This window comes from Mytilus californianus, unplaced genomic scaffold (genome assembly GCF_021869535.1).
Source record: "Mytilus californianus isolate M0D057914Y unplaced genomic scaffold, xbMytCali1.0.p SCAF_3, whole genome shotgun sequence".
Taxonomy (NCBI): Eukaryota; Metazoa; Mollusca; class Bivalvia; order Mytilida; family Mytilidae; genus Mytilus; species Mytilus californianus.
Genome location: NW_026262679.1, coordinates 47,665,199 through 47,684,525, shown reverse-complemented (window position 1 = coordinate 47,684,525; position 19,327 = coordinate 47,665,199). Strand labels below are relative to the sequence as shown.

The window sequence follows — 19,327 nt, the reverse complement described above, 5'->3', positions numbered from 1 at the left end:
AGGGCAGTGTTTATTGTTAGTATTAGCTTTTTTTAAGGTAAGTTCGACAGGATAAATCTCTTTAGTGTACAATCATACTGAAGTCGTCATTATTGAGAGCCACTATAGAATTTTACTATCAGTTGTTGGATAGAATTTTAATATCGACCTTTTTTCCATTAGGAAGAATTCAAGAGTGAAATAAAGATCACATTTGAAAATTACCATTACAATAAATTCACTCTGATGATTTTTATCTAAGATATTGCCCATCACATATTTTTTTTCTGAATGCATTTAAAAAGATGACAAGAAAAAACAATCTTTTCAAATATTTTCCTCTGACTAAAAAATACTCAAGATGTCTTGTTAGTATACATTTTGGCAATTTCGTTCTTCTAAAAACAGTAAAATTTAAAATAATTCTTACTATTAAAATCGGCCTTCCTTTACCAATCATTATCTTAAATCTTTACCACTATATATTTGTAACTAAAATTTCCAAAAATGAACACATTTTCAACGACTTCATTTCGTAATATCGAGGCTACTCATGTGCAATATCCCCATTCATATTTAATTTACAAACGTTAATACGATCAATTAATCATTTTCAACTCAGTGCGCGAACTGGTGACAAAATATTACATCCCCTTTAAACAATGCGCTCTTCTGACTAGAGGCAATCGGTAAGGAAAAACGGATGATGCTGTAATTGTTTTGCTTGTTTGAAATGAGCTAGCACAGACGAACTAAGACGTGTCAACATAATGTGAATATGATAATGAATCAGGTAAATTATTAATTGTTAAGTTTATCACCTTATCGTATCTTCATATGATAGGTAAATGCGTGAATTTTTGATTTTCAGCGTCGTCAGGGTTCAAACTTGCAATCATGTCATCCTTTCATTAATTTTTTTTAATACTATTTGATGGTTGGAACACCTTGATTTTCTCCCAATTTGTAAAGTTGATTATGTTGCATGATATATATTTTTATCGGGGGAAAAAACTGATTTGCAGTTTTTTATTTGTGTTGCTATGTGAATTAAAGGGAGGGCATTTCTCTGTTTAAACATTGGTTTAATATTTTCAGGTTCTATTTGGATTGCCAAATAATATTATTATCACCTAATTGAATGTTCAAACTATTTTGCAGAAATGCTCTGTATGGAAGGACGACTGACATAGAATCCATAGTTCTGGAGGGGGCCTTTTAACTGACTGTTTAACATCAAGATCGATGTAAGATTCATGTGCCTGATCCAGTGCAAGTTGTAGCCAGTTTTACCTTTTAATTGTGGCAGAAAAACCACTAGCTCTCAGCTGGGTAATAGATAGTTTCTGGCATTGAAAGGATATCAAACGGATGTTTTATGGAATGATTCTCAAGTTCATATGACGATCATATGCATAGAAAAGTGGAGCTAGTCTCTTTCATGCAGCAATTTGAAATTCCCAATTTGAACTCAGAAAATACAAGAGCAAAGAAATGTACATCAATGAGAAACAGTCTCTGTGAATAAAATCATTCCCAAACTTAAATGTGTCATTAGTGTTGCATAATTTATCTGTAAAGATAATTAGATAAGATTGCCCAACTGAAGGCTTTTTTTAGGTATGTTTTGTAAATCTTGAAGATTTCTTTTATCAATAATGTTGCCTCCATTGTCAGTAAAACCACGTCTTTCAATATTTTGTTTGTGGTTTGTTTACATGTAAATTCAGAATGCTCATGAATAAAGAAATTGAGCAACTCAGCTTTGTAGAAGGATGTCAAGATGAAATAAATGAGTTTTTTCTAAAGTTTGTGCATTGCTGTTGAACTGTTAAGAGGTCATCTTCTTTGTGTCTTGATTTGGCAATTTCTTTCAATCCAGCATCGAAGTATCTTTAAAAAGAACTGACTAGGTGTTTTTAAGAAAATACTAGTCACTGAGTGAAAGGAAAAACCATCGAAAGTTCATTTGTATATTCAATTTTGAACATAAACATATCATGTTTTGGCATTCAGCTTTAAAAAATACTTTATTTATAGTGTATAAAAGTTATTTCATGATTTTTATGTTTTAAGAGATATTCATCCCTATGCATATCGAGTTTTATGTGTTACTTTTTTTTTTACCTTTTCTATCTCTTTCATAAGAAAGGTCACTTTTCTATTGTTCTAGTGTCACTAGAAATCCCACTGAAATACACTTCTTCAATGTGTCATTTATTGGTCAAATTGCCAAAATACTCAATAGTCTAAATCTATACAATACAAGTTCTGATTTTAACACGCAAATAAAGGTAGATACAAATCTATTTCTTTATTGTGCTTTTTTACAGGAGGTTATGTAATTAGCCATCCGTTTTTATTATTATTATTATCTATACGTAAATCAGGTATGAATTACTAAACAGGACACCAGTAATTATTGATACTTTAATTTGTGTGGCGACTGTTTTCAAAAAACTTGTATGCGGGGGTCAATGAAATATATATGTAGTTCCCCGGTATGTTGAGAGAAAAACGACCACCAAGACTCCTTTGTTGACAAAAAAATACTAAGTCATAAACTTTACAATGGTATTACTTTTTGTAAAGCTGCAGATTACATACCAAAAGCAGTCCCTTGAATTTCAAACATGAGATGAATTTTAAAAGATTATACAAATTGACACATGTAATAAGATTTTATACTGCCACTATGACGATGAGTTTATTTGAAAATTAAATAATGGCTAATACTGTGTGAAGTGATGTGATATATTTTGGCTGAAATTAATTTAATAGTTTACGGAATTGTCATGGCGTAAAATGCATTATTAGAATATGTTACCCTTTAATAACCAATGTAAAATTATTTATAAGTAAGGTATCACCAGTTATATCATGATGCTGCTTCTCTCTGAAACTGTTCACTAAATTGTAAGATCATTCTTAAATCAACACACATAGGTTTTATCTACCTCAGATTTTAGAATGGCTTAGCATGCATGATTCTGCACAATTTATTGGAACTCTAAGTTGTCAATTTTCTCACTATTCGTAATTGATTTGATTTTTTAAATAAAAGAGGATACAATTAAACTCGTAAAGGGTAGACTGAATATTACGTAATTGATTTAGATATTGCTTTTACCTTTGACTTGTATTACAAAGTAACTACTGAATAAAAATTGTACTAATAAATGAATGATAATTTTACTATCAATTTATTTCTTCTAAACTGAAAGAATTCATGATCAATCAATCAAAGAGCAATAATTTAAACTTTTTTAACCTCAGTAATTGTAAAGGAAACCGTGATAAGGAAAAACGTTTTTTTTTTAAATAAGACGAAGACATAGATACTCTTTCTTCCGTGAATAATGGATAGTTTGATAATAGGTTATTAAAAACACCCATATTAGTTTTGTTTATGAATCTCAAAAGCATGTTTAATCTAACATTTATACAAAAAACACGACAGGATTATCATTGAAATATTAAACTTGTGTATCGACTACTTCTATAAAATATGAATGTTGGGTAAAGAAACTATATATATTTCCCCAAATATTTCAAATATTTAATGTATTACAATTTTTAAATATTAGACATACATGAAGTAAAAAATGAATTATGTCACTGTCACTGGAACGACGAGATCGCCATCTAAAAGTTTTGATGACCTTCTTTCACATCTTCATCATCCGCTAGGGTAACATTACATTAGAGCTATTCTTTTTTCACTCCCTTTTAATTTTCTAAAATGTTTGAGAGATTGTGCACTTGACAAAGGATGCATAAATACATTTTCTCCAATATAGAGACTGGTCAGTATAATTTGTGATGTAGCTCTTTTCCGTCTTTTCAAACCAGTAAGATCGGAACCTTTACATGCGGAAAAGAGGAAATTCCTTCCGGTTCAGTTTACAAATAAAGGATTTGATGCAATCAACATCAGCAACGTTCTACATCACAAGGAGGTAACATCTAAAATCCACTTTATTTTCAAAATCAGTCTGTTCCTATTGTATCCTACAGTTACACCAAAACCATTGCACCTAAAGTATTTAACTATAAGCAAGCATTGCAGGACCTTGATTTGGAACAATACCTTAAAAACCCTCTGACATGTGACAGTTCCCCACTCGCCTTATAATTACAGGCCCTCTGGCCATGTTATTACTGGGGATCTAAACATAATTCAACATGAACATCTCCGAAAGGTGATATCTCATGGTCCTAATTTTAGAGAATCCCAACACATCAATTGGAATCATAACTTCAAAATAATTATGATTCCATTGAGGACTTCGCTACAGCATGGGCTAAACGAGAAGTTGAACTGGACACTTTGTCAGAATGGGTCAAAACAATCAGGTCTCTGATAAAACGTCGCATTCATAAGTTAAAAAACTGTGTGAATGATCGACCAAGTCCGTTCTCAGAGACAAAGAGGCTGTGAAATGTCTATCATCTCTTCACGATAAGTATGTTGTTGCTCCTGCGCACTACTATGAGTATCTTGTAAAAGAAAATGAGGAATAAATGAGCACTCAAGTAATCTCACATACAAAAACATATCATTTGACAAGGATGAGATTTTGGCGAATCATAAGTCCTTCATGGCTTCAATGAACATTACTTGGAACAGCAAATCGGAGGACATACCTTGTTTGCATTGGATACCTAAGCTTCACAAAATTCTGCAGAAACAACAGTACATTGCGGACTCATCTGCATGTTCGACGAAAGAATTGTCCATTAGATTGACAAAGATTCTGTCCGTAGTGAAAGAGGGTCTTCAGAGATACTGTGAAAATGTTAATCGAGTAGTGATATTAACCATATGTGGATTCTAAAAAACTCTAAAGAACTTCTGGATAATTTTAAATCTCGATCTTTCTCTGAAATAAGTTTTATCAAAACTTTTGATTTTCAACCCTGTATACCGCCATTCCCCATGTGAAATTGAAAAAAGGTCTAAAAGAAATAATCCATAATGCTTTTCAACATAAAAATGATAGCATACGCTTTAAATTTATTACTTTGGGATACAATACGGCATATTTTGTTACAAGTGAACAAAAAAAATAAAACATGCTACACAGAGGAACAAGTGATCAGTATGCTGGAGTTTCTGATTGACAACATATTTGTTGAATTTGGAGGTAGACATTTTCAACAAATTGTCGGTATTCCTATGGGAACGAACTGTCGCCTCTTCTTGTCGACCTCTTTTTATTTTCATATGAGTCGGAGTTCCTTCAGACACTTGTCACAAACAAGAAGATCAAAGAAGCCAGATCATTTAATTTCACATTCAGATATATTGATGATGTTCTTTCCATCAACAATCCAAACTTTTCTGATTGGGTTCCTTTAATATATCCTCCAGAACTAGAAATTAAAGAAACAACAGACACGGCTTCCTCTGTCTCATTTTTAGACTTATACCTCGAAATTGAAATAAGCGGTCATCTCAGTAGCAGAATCTATGACAAACGAGACGATTTTGATTTCCCCCACCTTAGTAGCAATATACCAACTTCACCTGCATATGGGATATACATTTCCAAACTCATTCGGTATTCAAAAGCTTGCAGCTGCTACTCAGACTTTGAAAAACGTTACCAATATCTGAGATGAAAGTTGATTAACCAGGGATATGTCAAGGAACGTCTCGTCCTTTTTCTTAAAAAGTTCATCGGAAGATACCAAGACTTTGTTGATAAATATTCCGTATCAACTTCACAAATAATACACGATGGTCTTGAAGTATAGATTCTAGGTACTGATATTGTTTATCATTTTAACAACGTGTAATAGTAATGTTTTATTTGTCTTTGTAAATTATTACTTTTAATGTTTGGTCTATTTTTGGTAATATCCATTTGACGTGGCTCGGTACTGATACATCCCGTCATTGTGTTACTGTGCTATGGTAAATTTTTATATTCTTGTCTTTGGTTTTTGATAATGTGCTTTGTCTATATGCCATTTTGTTTTTCTTTGTTGACATATTTGTTTGTTTTTATAGTGATTAAGATTATAACACAATGTTGACTGCCGTACCCATATTTTTGACATTTTTACCTATTATGTCTGTTTGTTTTCCTCACACATCGTTGTCAATATAATGGAATTTTATGCGACTGTCATACAAGTGAGAGGTTTAGCTAGCTATAAAACCAAACTAACAAAATATTAACAAAAGTTTGTGCCTTGCATTTTTACAGAGATCAAATAAAAATTCCCGCCATTATGTGACATAATTTTTAATGATATAATTCATCAAAAAGAAGTAAAAATTCATTAAATGTTTTATGTGAAAGTTATTTCCGATCATCAATAAATCTTTCTATAAGAAAACTTGCTTTATTTTCTATGAATGCAAGAGTACATTTGATATCAAAACATGAACAAACTGATCTTTTTCAATATTTAAAATTGACAAACGGAAGCTGAAAACGTACAACGTGACCTTAAAAAATTTGCACACAACCCTAGACTGTCGTCCCTCCTCTGGCGTTCCACATAAAGGTAGACCAAAGAATGTGTATGGAAGGCTGCAAATACTACACGTTTTAGTAATCAATGAGTAGACAATATGAAATAAGGAGATGTAGTATGATTGCAAATGAAAAAACTATCCACCAAAGTTCAAATAAAATGAATGTGAGCAATTACAGGCCATCATGCGGCCTTCGACAGTGAGTAAATCCATACCATATAGTCGACATTAAAAATATAAAAATATTCCAATTGAGAAAACAAGTTGATTATGCCAATTCATTACAAACAATTTACGAAAAGCAACAAATGCGACAGACCTGAACCAATAACATCTTCTGAACAACAGGATCTTGACTAGGGACAAGCACATAAAGAATGTGGCGGGTTAAACATGTTTGTGAGCACTCGACCCTCCCAATAACCCCATAACTCATCAGATCGATAACAACCTGTTTAGGACTATTAACACGAAGGACAATGTTGTTTTGATCCTTGATATTGTTTTATTATTCTCAGCTGTTAAAAATGGAAATACATTGTATTCGTCCGAAGCGGTTTTTTGAATTAACCTTCAAAGCCATAGTTAACGTAAAGGACAATGATATATTTGTTGAAGACGATAAATTGACAACACCATCTTAAAATAAATAGCGACAAAAAGACTCACATGAGTCCACGCAATGCTTGTACACAACAATGAATGAATAAATAACCTTAAATTCATATTCGAGCCTTGACATGAATCACTTATAATTACTATTACCGTTAAAGTCATTTTTCTTTTAGTTGAATACCTGCAGGTTACAATCAGAACGAAATATAGATCCTGTATTGTTTAAAAGGATCTGACAAAACACAAATCTACTTACCTAGTAATTATTACATCAGCCAATACAATTTGTCATGATATGACTAAGTTAAAAGATTTTGAGTGAAAAAAATCATATTTGATAAGTTAACAACATCCAATGAAAGAGTTATATTAATAATTCCCCAATCCTCACAACCGTATAGAATAATAGGTTTTATACAATGATCAAATAAATGTAGGGATATGTAAAATATCAAGTTTGTTTTGAAGCTCTACCTTAGTTTCTGAAAACATAACCAAATCATCTGCATAAAGCAGGCATGGTATCATCTTGTTATTTAAACAAACTGAATCTGATTTTTCTTGTAAAATTGTGGGAAGTTCATTAATGAAAAACTTGAATAAATATGGACTCAAGACATCTCCTTGTCCTACTCCAATCTCTGCTGTACAAAAACTCTGTCATTTTGTTGTCCACTTTTACACATAACCTATCACTTGAAAACATAGATTTCAATATTCTATAAAAATAATTATTGATATTACAAAGTTGCAATTTATACATAATGCCCAAATGTATAACTTTAAATTTTTTGTTACCAGTTTTCAAATATTTTTCAATTAAACATCTTAATACAAAGATATGGTCTGAAGTACGGGCCTTCTTTGAAGAAACTATCAAATCTGTTGTTTAATATCAAATTAAATAGTTTACCAAGGCTATTATATATAGCAATTCCCTTGTAATTTTTTCAGGTTTTTTTCTACATGTATCTTCTGCTTAAAATATTGGACATACAAAACTTTTTAACCATTCATTGGGATATATAGTCCGAGATTACTCTGACGTCCAACGGCTGTTTTGCCAGACAAGCTGGGGCCGTAGGACGTCAGAGCTCGTCCCATATCAAAAAGTGGATATTTGCCCGTCCAAAATGGATGCGTCCCGTCGTTGCTTCTGGGGCCAACTGACGGCCTTGGATCCATATAAATCGGGCCTCAGTTTGTTCATTTTTTATTTATCTCTTCATTTATGCAAGTTTCACCTACCTGCCACTCTTTATTGTCTCATATTTGGACAGTTTTCACAGTGACCTATCGATTCCTGCATTTTAACTTTTATTTTCAAATAGACGTCAAGTTACGGGAGACTTCGCGGCCTCGAGACTGAAGTATGCAAATGTTCATGCTAATTTCGGTAATAAACTTTTATTAATATTAATTTTAATGTTTAGTCTGTTTTTGATGATATACATTTGACGTGGCTCTATACTTATGCATCCCGTCATTGTGCTGTTTGTATTATTTTTCATGTTTACTGATGTGCTTTGTCCGTGTGACGTTATATGTTTCTTTGATACATATGACGTACGTGTCTCTGTACTTTAAACATCCCGCCATTGTGTTATTGTTCTATTATAATTTTTGCATACTTTGAACGACAAAATTATTTTATATCTCTACCTGTGTGACGTTTACATTCTGACGTCAAACACGCGATTCTACACCAGAGTTAATGTTAAAATTACGATTCGGTCCCAGTGCTTAAAATCCCTCGATCCTTTATGGGTTGATTTGGCATACATAATTAAAATACAAAAATAAATAAGCAATGAACGATGTTGTTAAAGGTGATATATGCTTTTTTGTGCTTCTTTGTTAAATATTTGTTTGTTTTTGTTGTGATTAAGATTGTTACACGGTGTTGACTGCTGTATCCCTATTTTGACATTTTTACCTTTTATGTCTGTTTGTTTTATTCACACATCGTTGTCAATATAATGGAATTTGATGCGACTGTCATACAAGTGAGAGGTATAGTGCTATAAAACCAGGTTCAATTCACCATTTTTCTACATAAGAAAATGCCTGTACCAAGTCAGGAATATGACAGTTTTTGTCCATTCGTTTGATGTGTTTGTGCTTTTGATTTTGCCATTTGATTAGGGACTTTTCGGTTTGAATTTTCCTCGGAGTTCAGTATTTATGTGATTTAACTTTTTAGTAGCAACCATGATAACAGTCGGAATATCCTCGGCCATTCAGCTTATTTGGATCGTAAATGAACGAGGTGTTAGATTATTGTATTCATTTCGATCCTAACCCGAATAATTCAGTCCCTCCCCGTGATCGACTCTCCCATCGTAGAGCAGTGAATTATACGGGTTATATCGAATCAGGGTTGATTGCATAAATCAGCTCCCATAATGCATTGGGGCTTACTTTTTCTCGTTGTCACGTGACAATTTTTTAAAATGAAAGTTAAAATTCAGGAATCGATGGGTCACTGTGAAAACTGTCTCAATATGAGAAAATAAAGAATGGCAGGTAGGTGAAACTGAGGCCCGATTTATATGGACCCAAGGCCGGCAGTCGGCTCCAGAAGCAACGAAGGGGCGCATCCTTTTTGATATGGGACGAGCTCTGACGTCCCATGGCCCCAGCTTGTCTGGCAAAACAGCCGTTGGACGTCAGAGTAATCTCAGAATATGGGATATATACCAATGGTAAAAACTGCATTAATAAGTTTAGGTAAAATTGTATTAATATAAGATCGAGATGCCTTTAGCATTTTGTTGCTAATATTATCTAGTCCGGGACTTTTACCAGATTTTAGTTTGTTAAATGCCTTATTTAATTCTGCTTATGAAATATAAAAATATAAAAACAAGTAGATGTGGTATGATTGCCAATGAGACCACTATCCACCAAAGTTCAAATGAAGTGAATGTAAGCTATTATAGACAACCATAAAATGAGAAAAAAAACCTAGTCCGGCTGTGAAAGGCCCCGACAAGTATGCAACAATTAAATACACCTAATCGCTGTTTATTCCATTCCGGATAAGTTCTAGAATTACACAACTTTTTCATCCAGTTGAAGCTACATGGGAACCTGTTTAAACAATGCACCATGTTTGATACTTTTTAATGAGACCTGTTTAAACTATGCACCATGCATGATACTTGTTAATGAGACCTGTTTAAAACACCGTAAATACTTCAAACAAAATATTTTTTGACTATAATTTGAGTTTCGAAAAAGTGGATCATATTCTATCAAAGTTTCCTATTGATCGCTTTCTAAATTTTTCCCTCCCTCAGCTCGTTATTGATGACCTTTGTTTTTTCCCTGTTGACCCAAACAGGAAGTTGTCTAAATGACTGTTTTTTCCGGATTGGACTAAATAGCGATAAGGTGTATTGAAAAGAGTAAATTGGCATAATTTACAACAAAACAACAGGTTTGGAGCAACCCTCCAAATGAGGGCTATCCCTTAAATGAGGGACTGTCCATCAGACAAGGTGCTATTTTGCTGTTGTAGAAAAGAAAAATGTAGCAATAGCCTTTTTAACTTAAAAGGGGGAAAATTCATTATATTTGGAACAATTTTTTTAAAAGAGGGATCCACTTATTTTCAATAAAAAAGACGATTGAAGTCCATGACTATTCCAAAATGTATACAAACCCGACGTCAAATGTTGATACTGTTCTACTTCAATGATTGTAGGATATAAAATTAGATGACGGTCAGTAAATTACAATCCAGAAACAAATTAATTGCAATGGGTAATGGAAGGTCAATGGAATTTTTTCCCGCGTAAATGCATTCGTTAAACGGGATATACCATTTTTAGGGCTATACTGTCGTTCATATTAATAAAATGAAATTGAGAATGGAAATGGGGAATATGTCAGAAGAGACAACAACCCGACCAAAGAGCAGAAAACAGTTGAAGGCCACCAATGGGTCTTCAACGCACCGAGAAAATCCCGCACCCGGAGGTGGTCCTCAGCTGGCCCCTAAATAAAAATATGTACTGGTTCAGTGAAAATGGACGGCACACTAAACTCCAAAACATATAAAGGAACTAAAATTAAAAAAACATACAAGACTAACAAAGGCCAGAGGCTCCTGACTTGTGACAGGCGCAAAAATGCGGCGGGGTTAAACATGTTTTGTGAGATCTCAATCCTCCCCCTATACATCTAGCCAATGTAGAATAAAGAAACACATAGCAATACGCACAGTAAAACTCAGTTTAAAAGAAGTCTGAGTCCGATGTCAGAATAGGTTACAAAAGAAACTAAGCAAAATGACAATGATACATAAATTAACAAAGGACTACTAGCAGTTACTGACATGCCAGCTCCAGACCTCAATTAAACTGATTGAAAGATTATGTCTTCATCATATGAAAATCATGTACAATCCCTCCCGTTAGGGGTTTAGTATCATACCATCATAAAATATATGAGAAGAACATAACCCGCATCATATCAACAACTGGTTTTAGAATAAATGTGTTTATTTCCGATGCAAAGACCCTATGAGTGAATCAATATTAATACCAAAATATGCAATCCCGAAAGACCTGACAACAGTATCGTAACTATATCCCTTCCGAATAAGTCTGTTTAAAGGTTTTGGTTAGCTTTTGAGGTGAATGCCGACATTTTTGTGCTTTGTAAAAATTATTACCATAAAATATTGGATGTGAAATACCTGAACGTATAAGATGTCTGCATGTTGATTTATATTTACGAAACTTGAAAAGGAATATAACTTAACAACGACCGAATACGATGGCAACATTTATTTGTGCGAAAAACCTCAAGCAGACAAAGAAACAGCAGTAGCAGTAGAAAATTTGGAAAAATTAAACATGAACAAAACTGACATAAACATCTAACCCAGAGGGACATGTCTTTGCCAGAATCGCTCAGTATGGATACCACTAAAATTGATAACCAAGCAAACTGTTTTGACATCGACTTGACATCTTCAATGCAACATACAACACCAACAGTCGGAGCAACAATCAAAGCCATTAACAACATCCTCGAGAAAAAACATCATATTCTCACACTAGAATACACAATGAGAAAAGAATCACACAACAAGAACACCCATATTTTTGAATACGTTTAGACCATTTTTTTGGACCAAATGAAGCGAAAGACTTCTTCGTGGGGAAATTAAAGGCTATACAACAGGAATCCGACCAGTATATCATGGAAAAATTAACCGCATCCTGCAAGGAGTTAACTACCAAATGTACTGTAGATGCTGATAAACTTAAACTGGAGCTGTACAATGAACTAAACTCGGGTTCTGAAAGTGGTAGCAAGGCTATCACCGAGTTCAATGATGAATTACTAAAACTTAAAAACAAGTGGACGGAACAATACAGAACAAGTGTTAACAGAATGAACTCAACATCCGGTAACACCACCAAGTTTAATAGGGGTCGAAACCGCCCTTACTACAACAGGCACGAATCTACCGGCAAACTAAATAGAAGAAGATAAACTGTGATTACCTCCAGATTAAAACATTAAACATGTATATGATAGATGTTGGTATTTATTTCTTTTTTGAATTTACTACGACTGGCTAGTCAATTTATGAAGAAAAATATATAAATATTGGCCATATCAACTATCACTGTACATATTTTGTTTAAAACCCGATTTATCACCCCTAAAACGAAACGATAACGATATAATATCTCTCAATGTTGCACACATTAACTATCATGCAGAGTTTTATCACAAATCTGACCCTAACATTATCTGCAGGTGATCGCTGTGTAATACGAGAAATGAGGTTAACATAGCACGTGCACCGAATCAATTCACTACTTTACAATCAACATGGTCAGACGCATTAAACGAACTATTAAAAACAAAAAAGTTCGACATAAACTTGTAGAAAACAACAACAATAAAAGGAGTAAATTATATACCAAGTTGGTAAAAAATGCCAAATTATTTGTGAAAAATTTATCGGGACATAATTTAACGGATCACGAAACCTTATTACTTGCAAAAGGTGTAAAGTTCATAATTAACCCTTCGAACAAAAATGCCATACGAAACGTTATGAAGGACTTTGACGAATTCTCAAGAAAACTTAGACGTTGATATCTCTTTAATGATGGTAGAATTTACAAGAGACACCCTTTTTACATAAATTCAGAATATGAATAAAGGCAACAGTAGTAAACCGCTATTCGAAATTCATAATTCGATTGAGAAAAAAACAAATCCGGGTTACAAACTATAACTGAGGGAAACACATCAAATATAAGAGGAAAACAAGGACACAACAGAAACTCAACACTAAAATACAACACACACAGAAACGAACTATAATATAACAATGGCCATTTTATGAACTGTTGGATTCTTGTCCAGCAATTGAAAATTACATATTCTCAACAAAAATAGAACTTAGTAGAATGAAAATAAACAAACACACCAGAAATATATCTGCCGAAGAATTGTCGGCTATTCGCAATCTAAAGAAAAATAATAACATTATAATACGTTAGGCAGACAAAAACTCAACACTATGTATTCTTGACAAAGACAACTATTTACTATACTAGCAGTTTCTGTTTCAACATTGCCTGTAGATAGTAAAAGGACATATTGACCAATCGAATAAGAATCATCACCTGGGTTTTACTTATATTAGCATCATGACGGGTGCCACATGTTGAGTAGGATCTGCTTACTCTTCCGGAGCACCTATGATCAACTCCGAGTGTTGGTGGGGTTTGTGTTGCTCAGTTTTTAGTTTGGTATGTTGTGTTTTGTGAACTGTTGTTTGTCTTTTCGTCGTTATTCGTTTTTTGCCATTTCGACCTATGAGGTTGAATATCCTTTTATATATTTCGTCTTCCTGTATTGAGACTTTTTGCACTTCGAAAATATTTTTAATCGTAAATTTGAGCTATATTGAAAAAAACTCTTACTTAGAATATCATTCTATCTAGTATCGTATCAATAATTAAAATTACCTCTATATACAAATAGCAGACATAAATATTGTGTGTGCATAGAGTTTTTCTGAATTTATCATCATCGGACCGCTTTAACCATAACATTTGACATCCGGGCATAAAGACGAGGAAACTTTAGGAGCATTTTGTATAAAGTAACTTAAAAAGAATATTCGTGGAACCTGTCTTTAAACAATAGTTATCAATGTCTAAACTACAGTATTCTTGTTTTATTATCTGTAAGGCAAGAAGCACGTTGAATGTTGATAAATTCTTTAATTTATACTTTTTCTGCATCCTATGTTGATTCAATAAATAATTCAGGAGTAAAATTAGCAAAAAATCTGACAATACCTTTTGTTTTCAAGACATTTTTACAGCGTTTGATGTGGCTTATATTTTAGATCAGAACTATTTCATTATAAAACCACGTGTAAAAAATAAATACATATCAACAGTTTCCAATAGTACAACATTAATATTTCAGGTTTCCAAACAGGAGGACTGACCGAACTTCTCTTGTACGATATCAATAAATTTACCCATTTGGTAATAAAACTGCAGTGTTCGAAGAAAATATTTGTTTAAATTTCAAGTTTTATGGGTTTTTTACAAAGTGGAGGAACCATTAGCTACTAGTATAAATAAACTCATCATAGATACCAGGATTGAAATTTTGTATTTGCGCCAGACTCGTGTTTCGTCTACAAAAGACTCATCAGTGACGTTCGAATCAAAAAAAGTTAAAAAGTAGCTACATGACATACTGTAGTGGTTTAAGCCACAGAGAATACAGAACATCCTGTTTCGTTGCACGCTACTTTATGGAGCAAATATCGTTGTGTGGCGTCGCAACGTTAATTACAACCTGGCTTTAATACATGCGATGCAACCGTTAACTGAAAAAAAGTTTTAAGTGCATGATCAGGGTGTATGTTCCAAATATTGGCATAAGAGGATTATGCAAACCATTAACAAGACACAAAAGATTGAATCTATAGTTTGAAAAGTTATGGGTTTTATCGTTTTTTCAGTCATTGTTACTGTTTAATGTATAACTGACATCGTAAATTATTACCTGAGAATCATAATGTAATATGTGTTTCAAATGCTTCGTATGTAAGATCAGCTGATATGTACCAATGGAGATTAACAAAAATCTGAAAACTTATCAATTTGATTAATTTTCATGAGGCTTTTATGATATTTTTTTTATTACAATTGAATACTTTGATTTGACGCCACTGATGTTTAACTAAATTATGAAAACTTTTCTTTGGGGGAGGCGTCATGATCAAAAATGATAATTTACAGTTATTTCTTCAATATTTTAATACTCTGATTTGAAGCCATCGATGAATCTGATTAAGAAGAAACGTGCATCTGGAGTAAACAAAATTTAATTTCCAAAAGCCCACCGGACCTTTACGTACACACGACAAGGGAGTTTTTGCTTTAATTTCAACTAAGGACCAAAATGAAATGAACACAAACCATGCACACATTTTACTTTAAAGATATTTACCTATATATTTTTACTATAAGTTCAACATACATCCAAGTGAGCGGTCCAGTGTCCTCCAAGCATTTAGTTTCTTTTCTTATTGCTGAAACAAAATATAGATAAGTTGCAACATTCTATTTTTAGGTTTTGAAGTGTCATACAATAGTGTTTTGACAAAATATACGAATAAGATGAAATAATATCATATTGACGATTAAATTTGCCTGATGTTTTTTTTTCTTTAGTCTCTTATATATAAATAGATATATTTTTATTTATTCTTATATGCATAGTCATGATTTAATTCATAACCCTCACACGTAACATTGCATACTACTTTATTTAGACACACTCAGGCACATATGCATCTGTTACAAGAGACAATTTACATAATAATCACATGGTATCAACAAACCAACCGGACATTAACACTGAAACGTTCAGAAAATTTTTGTTTTACTTTCTATTTAAGAACATTACGGAAATAAAAACTAACATAAACACATAATAATTAGAAGATATTTACCTGATGCTTGTGTCTAGTTGATATGGAAAGCCTTCAAACAAATGCAGAATACATCCAAGTGAGCTGTCAAGTGTCCTCGAAGCATTCTTGATTGATTTCTGAAAGTAATTAATAGATTCAATATTCTATTTTTAGCTCTTTCCGTGTCACACAAGTGAGCTTTGATATGTATAGTCCTTAAAAAGAATCAGACCGTTTAAAGTCTAGCTTAAACAAAGGCACATTGATCCATATTTGTATTTCATGTTTGATAGTTGTTTGGCAAAGAATCACAGCTTTTTGTTATATCAAACAGTTGCATTTCCATTCCTTTTCTACTGCATTTTTGCCTTAAACAAATTTTCTATTTATTTTTTATTCTTCATGATGGTTGGTATTTATAGCCGTACACATGTAAGATATGTATTTCGAATTCATCATTAATTTTAATCAACGTCATAATTTAAGTCGAATTGACGTAAGTTCTCTACAATGCATCTTTATTTATGAGTGTAAAATTGGTATTCAAAGTTACTCAACAATGATGTTTTTTTGAAATCGGTCCCGGTTTCTCATTTTTTTTCATATTGCCCCTTGTATAAGAACAAATATTTTTGTAAGAAGGCTCACAATTTATCTAGTTATCAATTATTACCGACTCAGTATTCTCTACTGTACTGTTGCGTGCTTACCTTAAGTTTGCGAGCAGGATGTCGAGGGTTCGAATACCGGCTGAATAAAACTTGACGAAGCTATACATCACACACCACAAGCATTCCCTTTAATTTTAGATATGAGATGATCATTGGTATTTGCTGCTTCTCCTCTTCGTGGTATTTATCTTGGAAGAGCAAAGAAATGAAAGGAGTTAGAAAAATGTGTTCTGGTTTGAAGACATATCTTCTTGTGTAGTGTAACCTTATGAAATAGCACGTTCAAAATCCAGAGCCGCGTGTCAGTTATGTATATATGTCCATATTTATCTTACATCAACATTTTCTTGTCCTGATATGCGTTTGACTATTGCTGCTGGAACTCAAACCCCAATCAATCGTCATCCCTATCTTCATCATGTTATCGTTTGTAATGACAATAAAAGTACTGATTTACTAAATTTTATGCTAATGTATAAAAAATGCTACATATATTAGGGTCATGATTTTTCACAATATCTATTACTTTAACTTAAAAAAATGACTATTAGTAATAATCAAAGTTGATACATCAAGACATCTTTAAAATTCTCTCTAGCACTACCTTATACTTTTTTTCCTGGTATTGATGTGGTAAATAAGTATAAAATTTTATATTAAAAAAAAAAAACAAGGAATATTTATAAAGTTTTACGATCACCACCACAAGATTTCACTTGATAAATAACGGTAGAGGTATGCAAAGTAACTTTTTTCATGCTTATGTAAATGACAGTTTGATTAGAGGTTATTATAAAGCCCCATCTGTTTTGTTTACGAATCTCAATAGCAGGTACAAGCTAACATCGATACAAAAATAGGATACCAGTATGATTGATATATTAAAATTTGCATAGCGACATGTGTGTCAAGAAATTGTATAGTTTTCCGATTAGCTGCAAGAAAACTTCACTCTACAAAGGCATTTTAAAGCCTTTATGTCACACAAATGTTTTAATATGACTCATGCAGCTTATGTTTAATAATGACTTGGTAAGAAAATAATCATCATCTGACAGTCAACACTAAATAAACTCATCATAGATACCAGGATTGAAATTTTGTACGCCATACGCGCGTTTCGTCTACAAAAGACGCATCAGTGACGCTCGAATCAAAAAGGTAAAAACTAAATGAGTACATGAGGACAATATAAATATAAAGAACAGTTTGGTGACAAGGCAATAAATATTTGTTTAACAACTTAACATTTGCTTAAATGACTATGATAATAAATACACATTATTGGACAATCTACAATATCGGAAAAGATAATAGCTATAGTCATATAAAACTATAGAAAAGTCATTAACTTTATATATTATGTTAAAAGCTATACATCACACACCACAAGCATTCCCTTTAATTTTAGATATGAGATGATCATTGGTATTTGCTGCTTCTCCTCTTCGTGGTATTTATCTTGGAAGAGCAAAGAAATGAAAGGAGTTAGAAAAATGTGTTCTGGTTTGAAGACATATCTTCTTGTGTAGTGTAACCTTATGAAATAGCACGTTCAAAATCCAGAGCCGCGTGTCAGTTATGTATATATGTCCATATTTATCTTACATCAACATTTTCTTGTCCTGATATGCGTTTGACTATTGCTGCTGGAACTCAAACCCCAATCAATCGTCATCCCTATCTTCATCATGTTATCGTTTGTAATGACAATAAAAGTACTGATTTACTAAATTTTATGCTAATGTATAAAAAATGCTACATATATTAGGGTCATGATTTTTCACAATATCTATTACTTTAACTTAAAAAAATGACTATTAGTAATAATCAAAGTTGATACATCAAGACATCTTTAAAATTCTCTCTAGCACTACCTTATACTTTTTTTCCTGGTATTGATGTGGTAAATAAGTATAAAATTTTATATTAAAAAAAAAAAACAAGGAATATTTATAAAGTTTTACGATCACCACCACAAGTTGGTTGACCGATTAAAGGGGCCGGTATCTTAAATCACAAACAACATTTTTTCGCCTTCTTAATTCTTTAAGTACCAGAAAAGTCGTCTGATTTGTAAAAAAATAATATCAAAACGTTATTAATGTCATGCGTCACGCTTTTCTAGATTTAAATTCATCACAAAGCTGAATATTTGATAGCCGAGGATGTATAACAATCGAAACAGTTGAAGAGCAATATAACCAAAAATTACCTTAAAAATAACCGAATCCATTTTAATTTTACCGATTGTGTCCTATTCTTAATTACGACATTTTGACTGAGTGTGGATTCGCATGGCGGCTGGTGTATGCATAGCAGCCGACGGTTACCCTGTCTACTCACCAAGTCTCGCTCCTATAGGAGTTCATGCGATTTACTCAATTTTTGTGTGTGTTACCTTGATTTGTCTCACCTTATCGATTTAAGAGATTTGAACATCGGTACTATAGTCGCCTTAATAAATTTGATTTTACTCGTAAATGCTAGACGTTGCATTTTTCGTTCACTAGTTAAACAAAGTTACTTATGAATAAGAACATGGTGTGTTATGTTACGTAAGATTTAATACGGAATTTCGACATTAAGTTT

General features: G+C 32.8%; 2 protein-coding genes across 15 annotated transcripts in view; both read right to left on the bottom strand.

Annotated features, from left to right (window-relative positions):
• LOC127734718 (uncharacterized) overlaps positions 1 to 16,197 on the bottom strand; it is a 57,107-nt gene extending 40,910 nt beyond the window's left edge. For both annotated transcript variants that reach the window (XM_052244733.1, XM_052244737.1), the window contains exons 1-2: positions 16,104 to 16,197; positions 15,599 to 15,680 (exon numbers count right to left, since the gene is read on the bottom strand). In XM_052244733.1, coding sequence (XP_052100693.1) covers positions 15,599 to 15,630 — 32 coding nt within the window. In that variant the 5' untranslated portion in view covers positions 15,631 to 15,680; positions 16,104 to 16,197. The remainder of the gene's footprint in view (positions 1 to 15,598; positions 15,681 to 16,103) is intronic.
• LOC127734719 (uncharacterized) overlaps positions 1 to 19,327 on the bottom strand; it is a 147,526-nt gene that overhangs the window by 55,521 nt on the left and 72,678 nt on the right. The window lies entirely within an intron of this gene.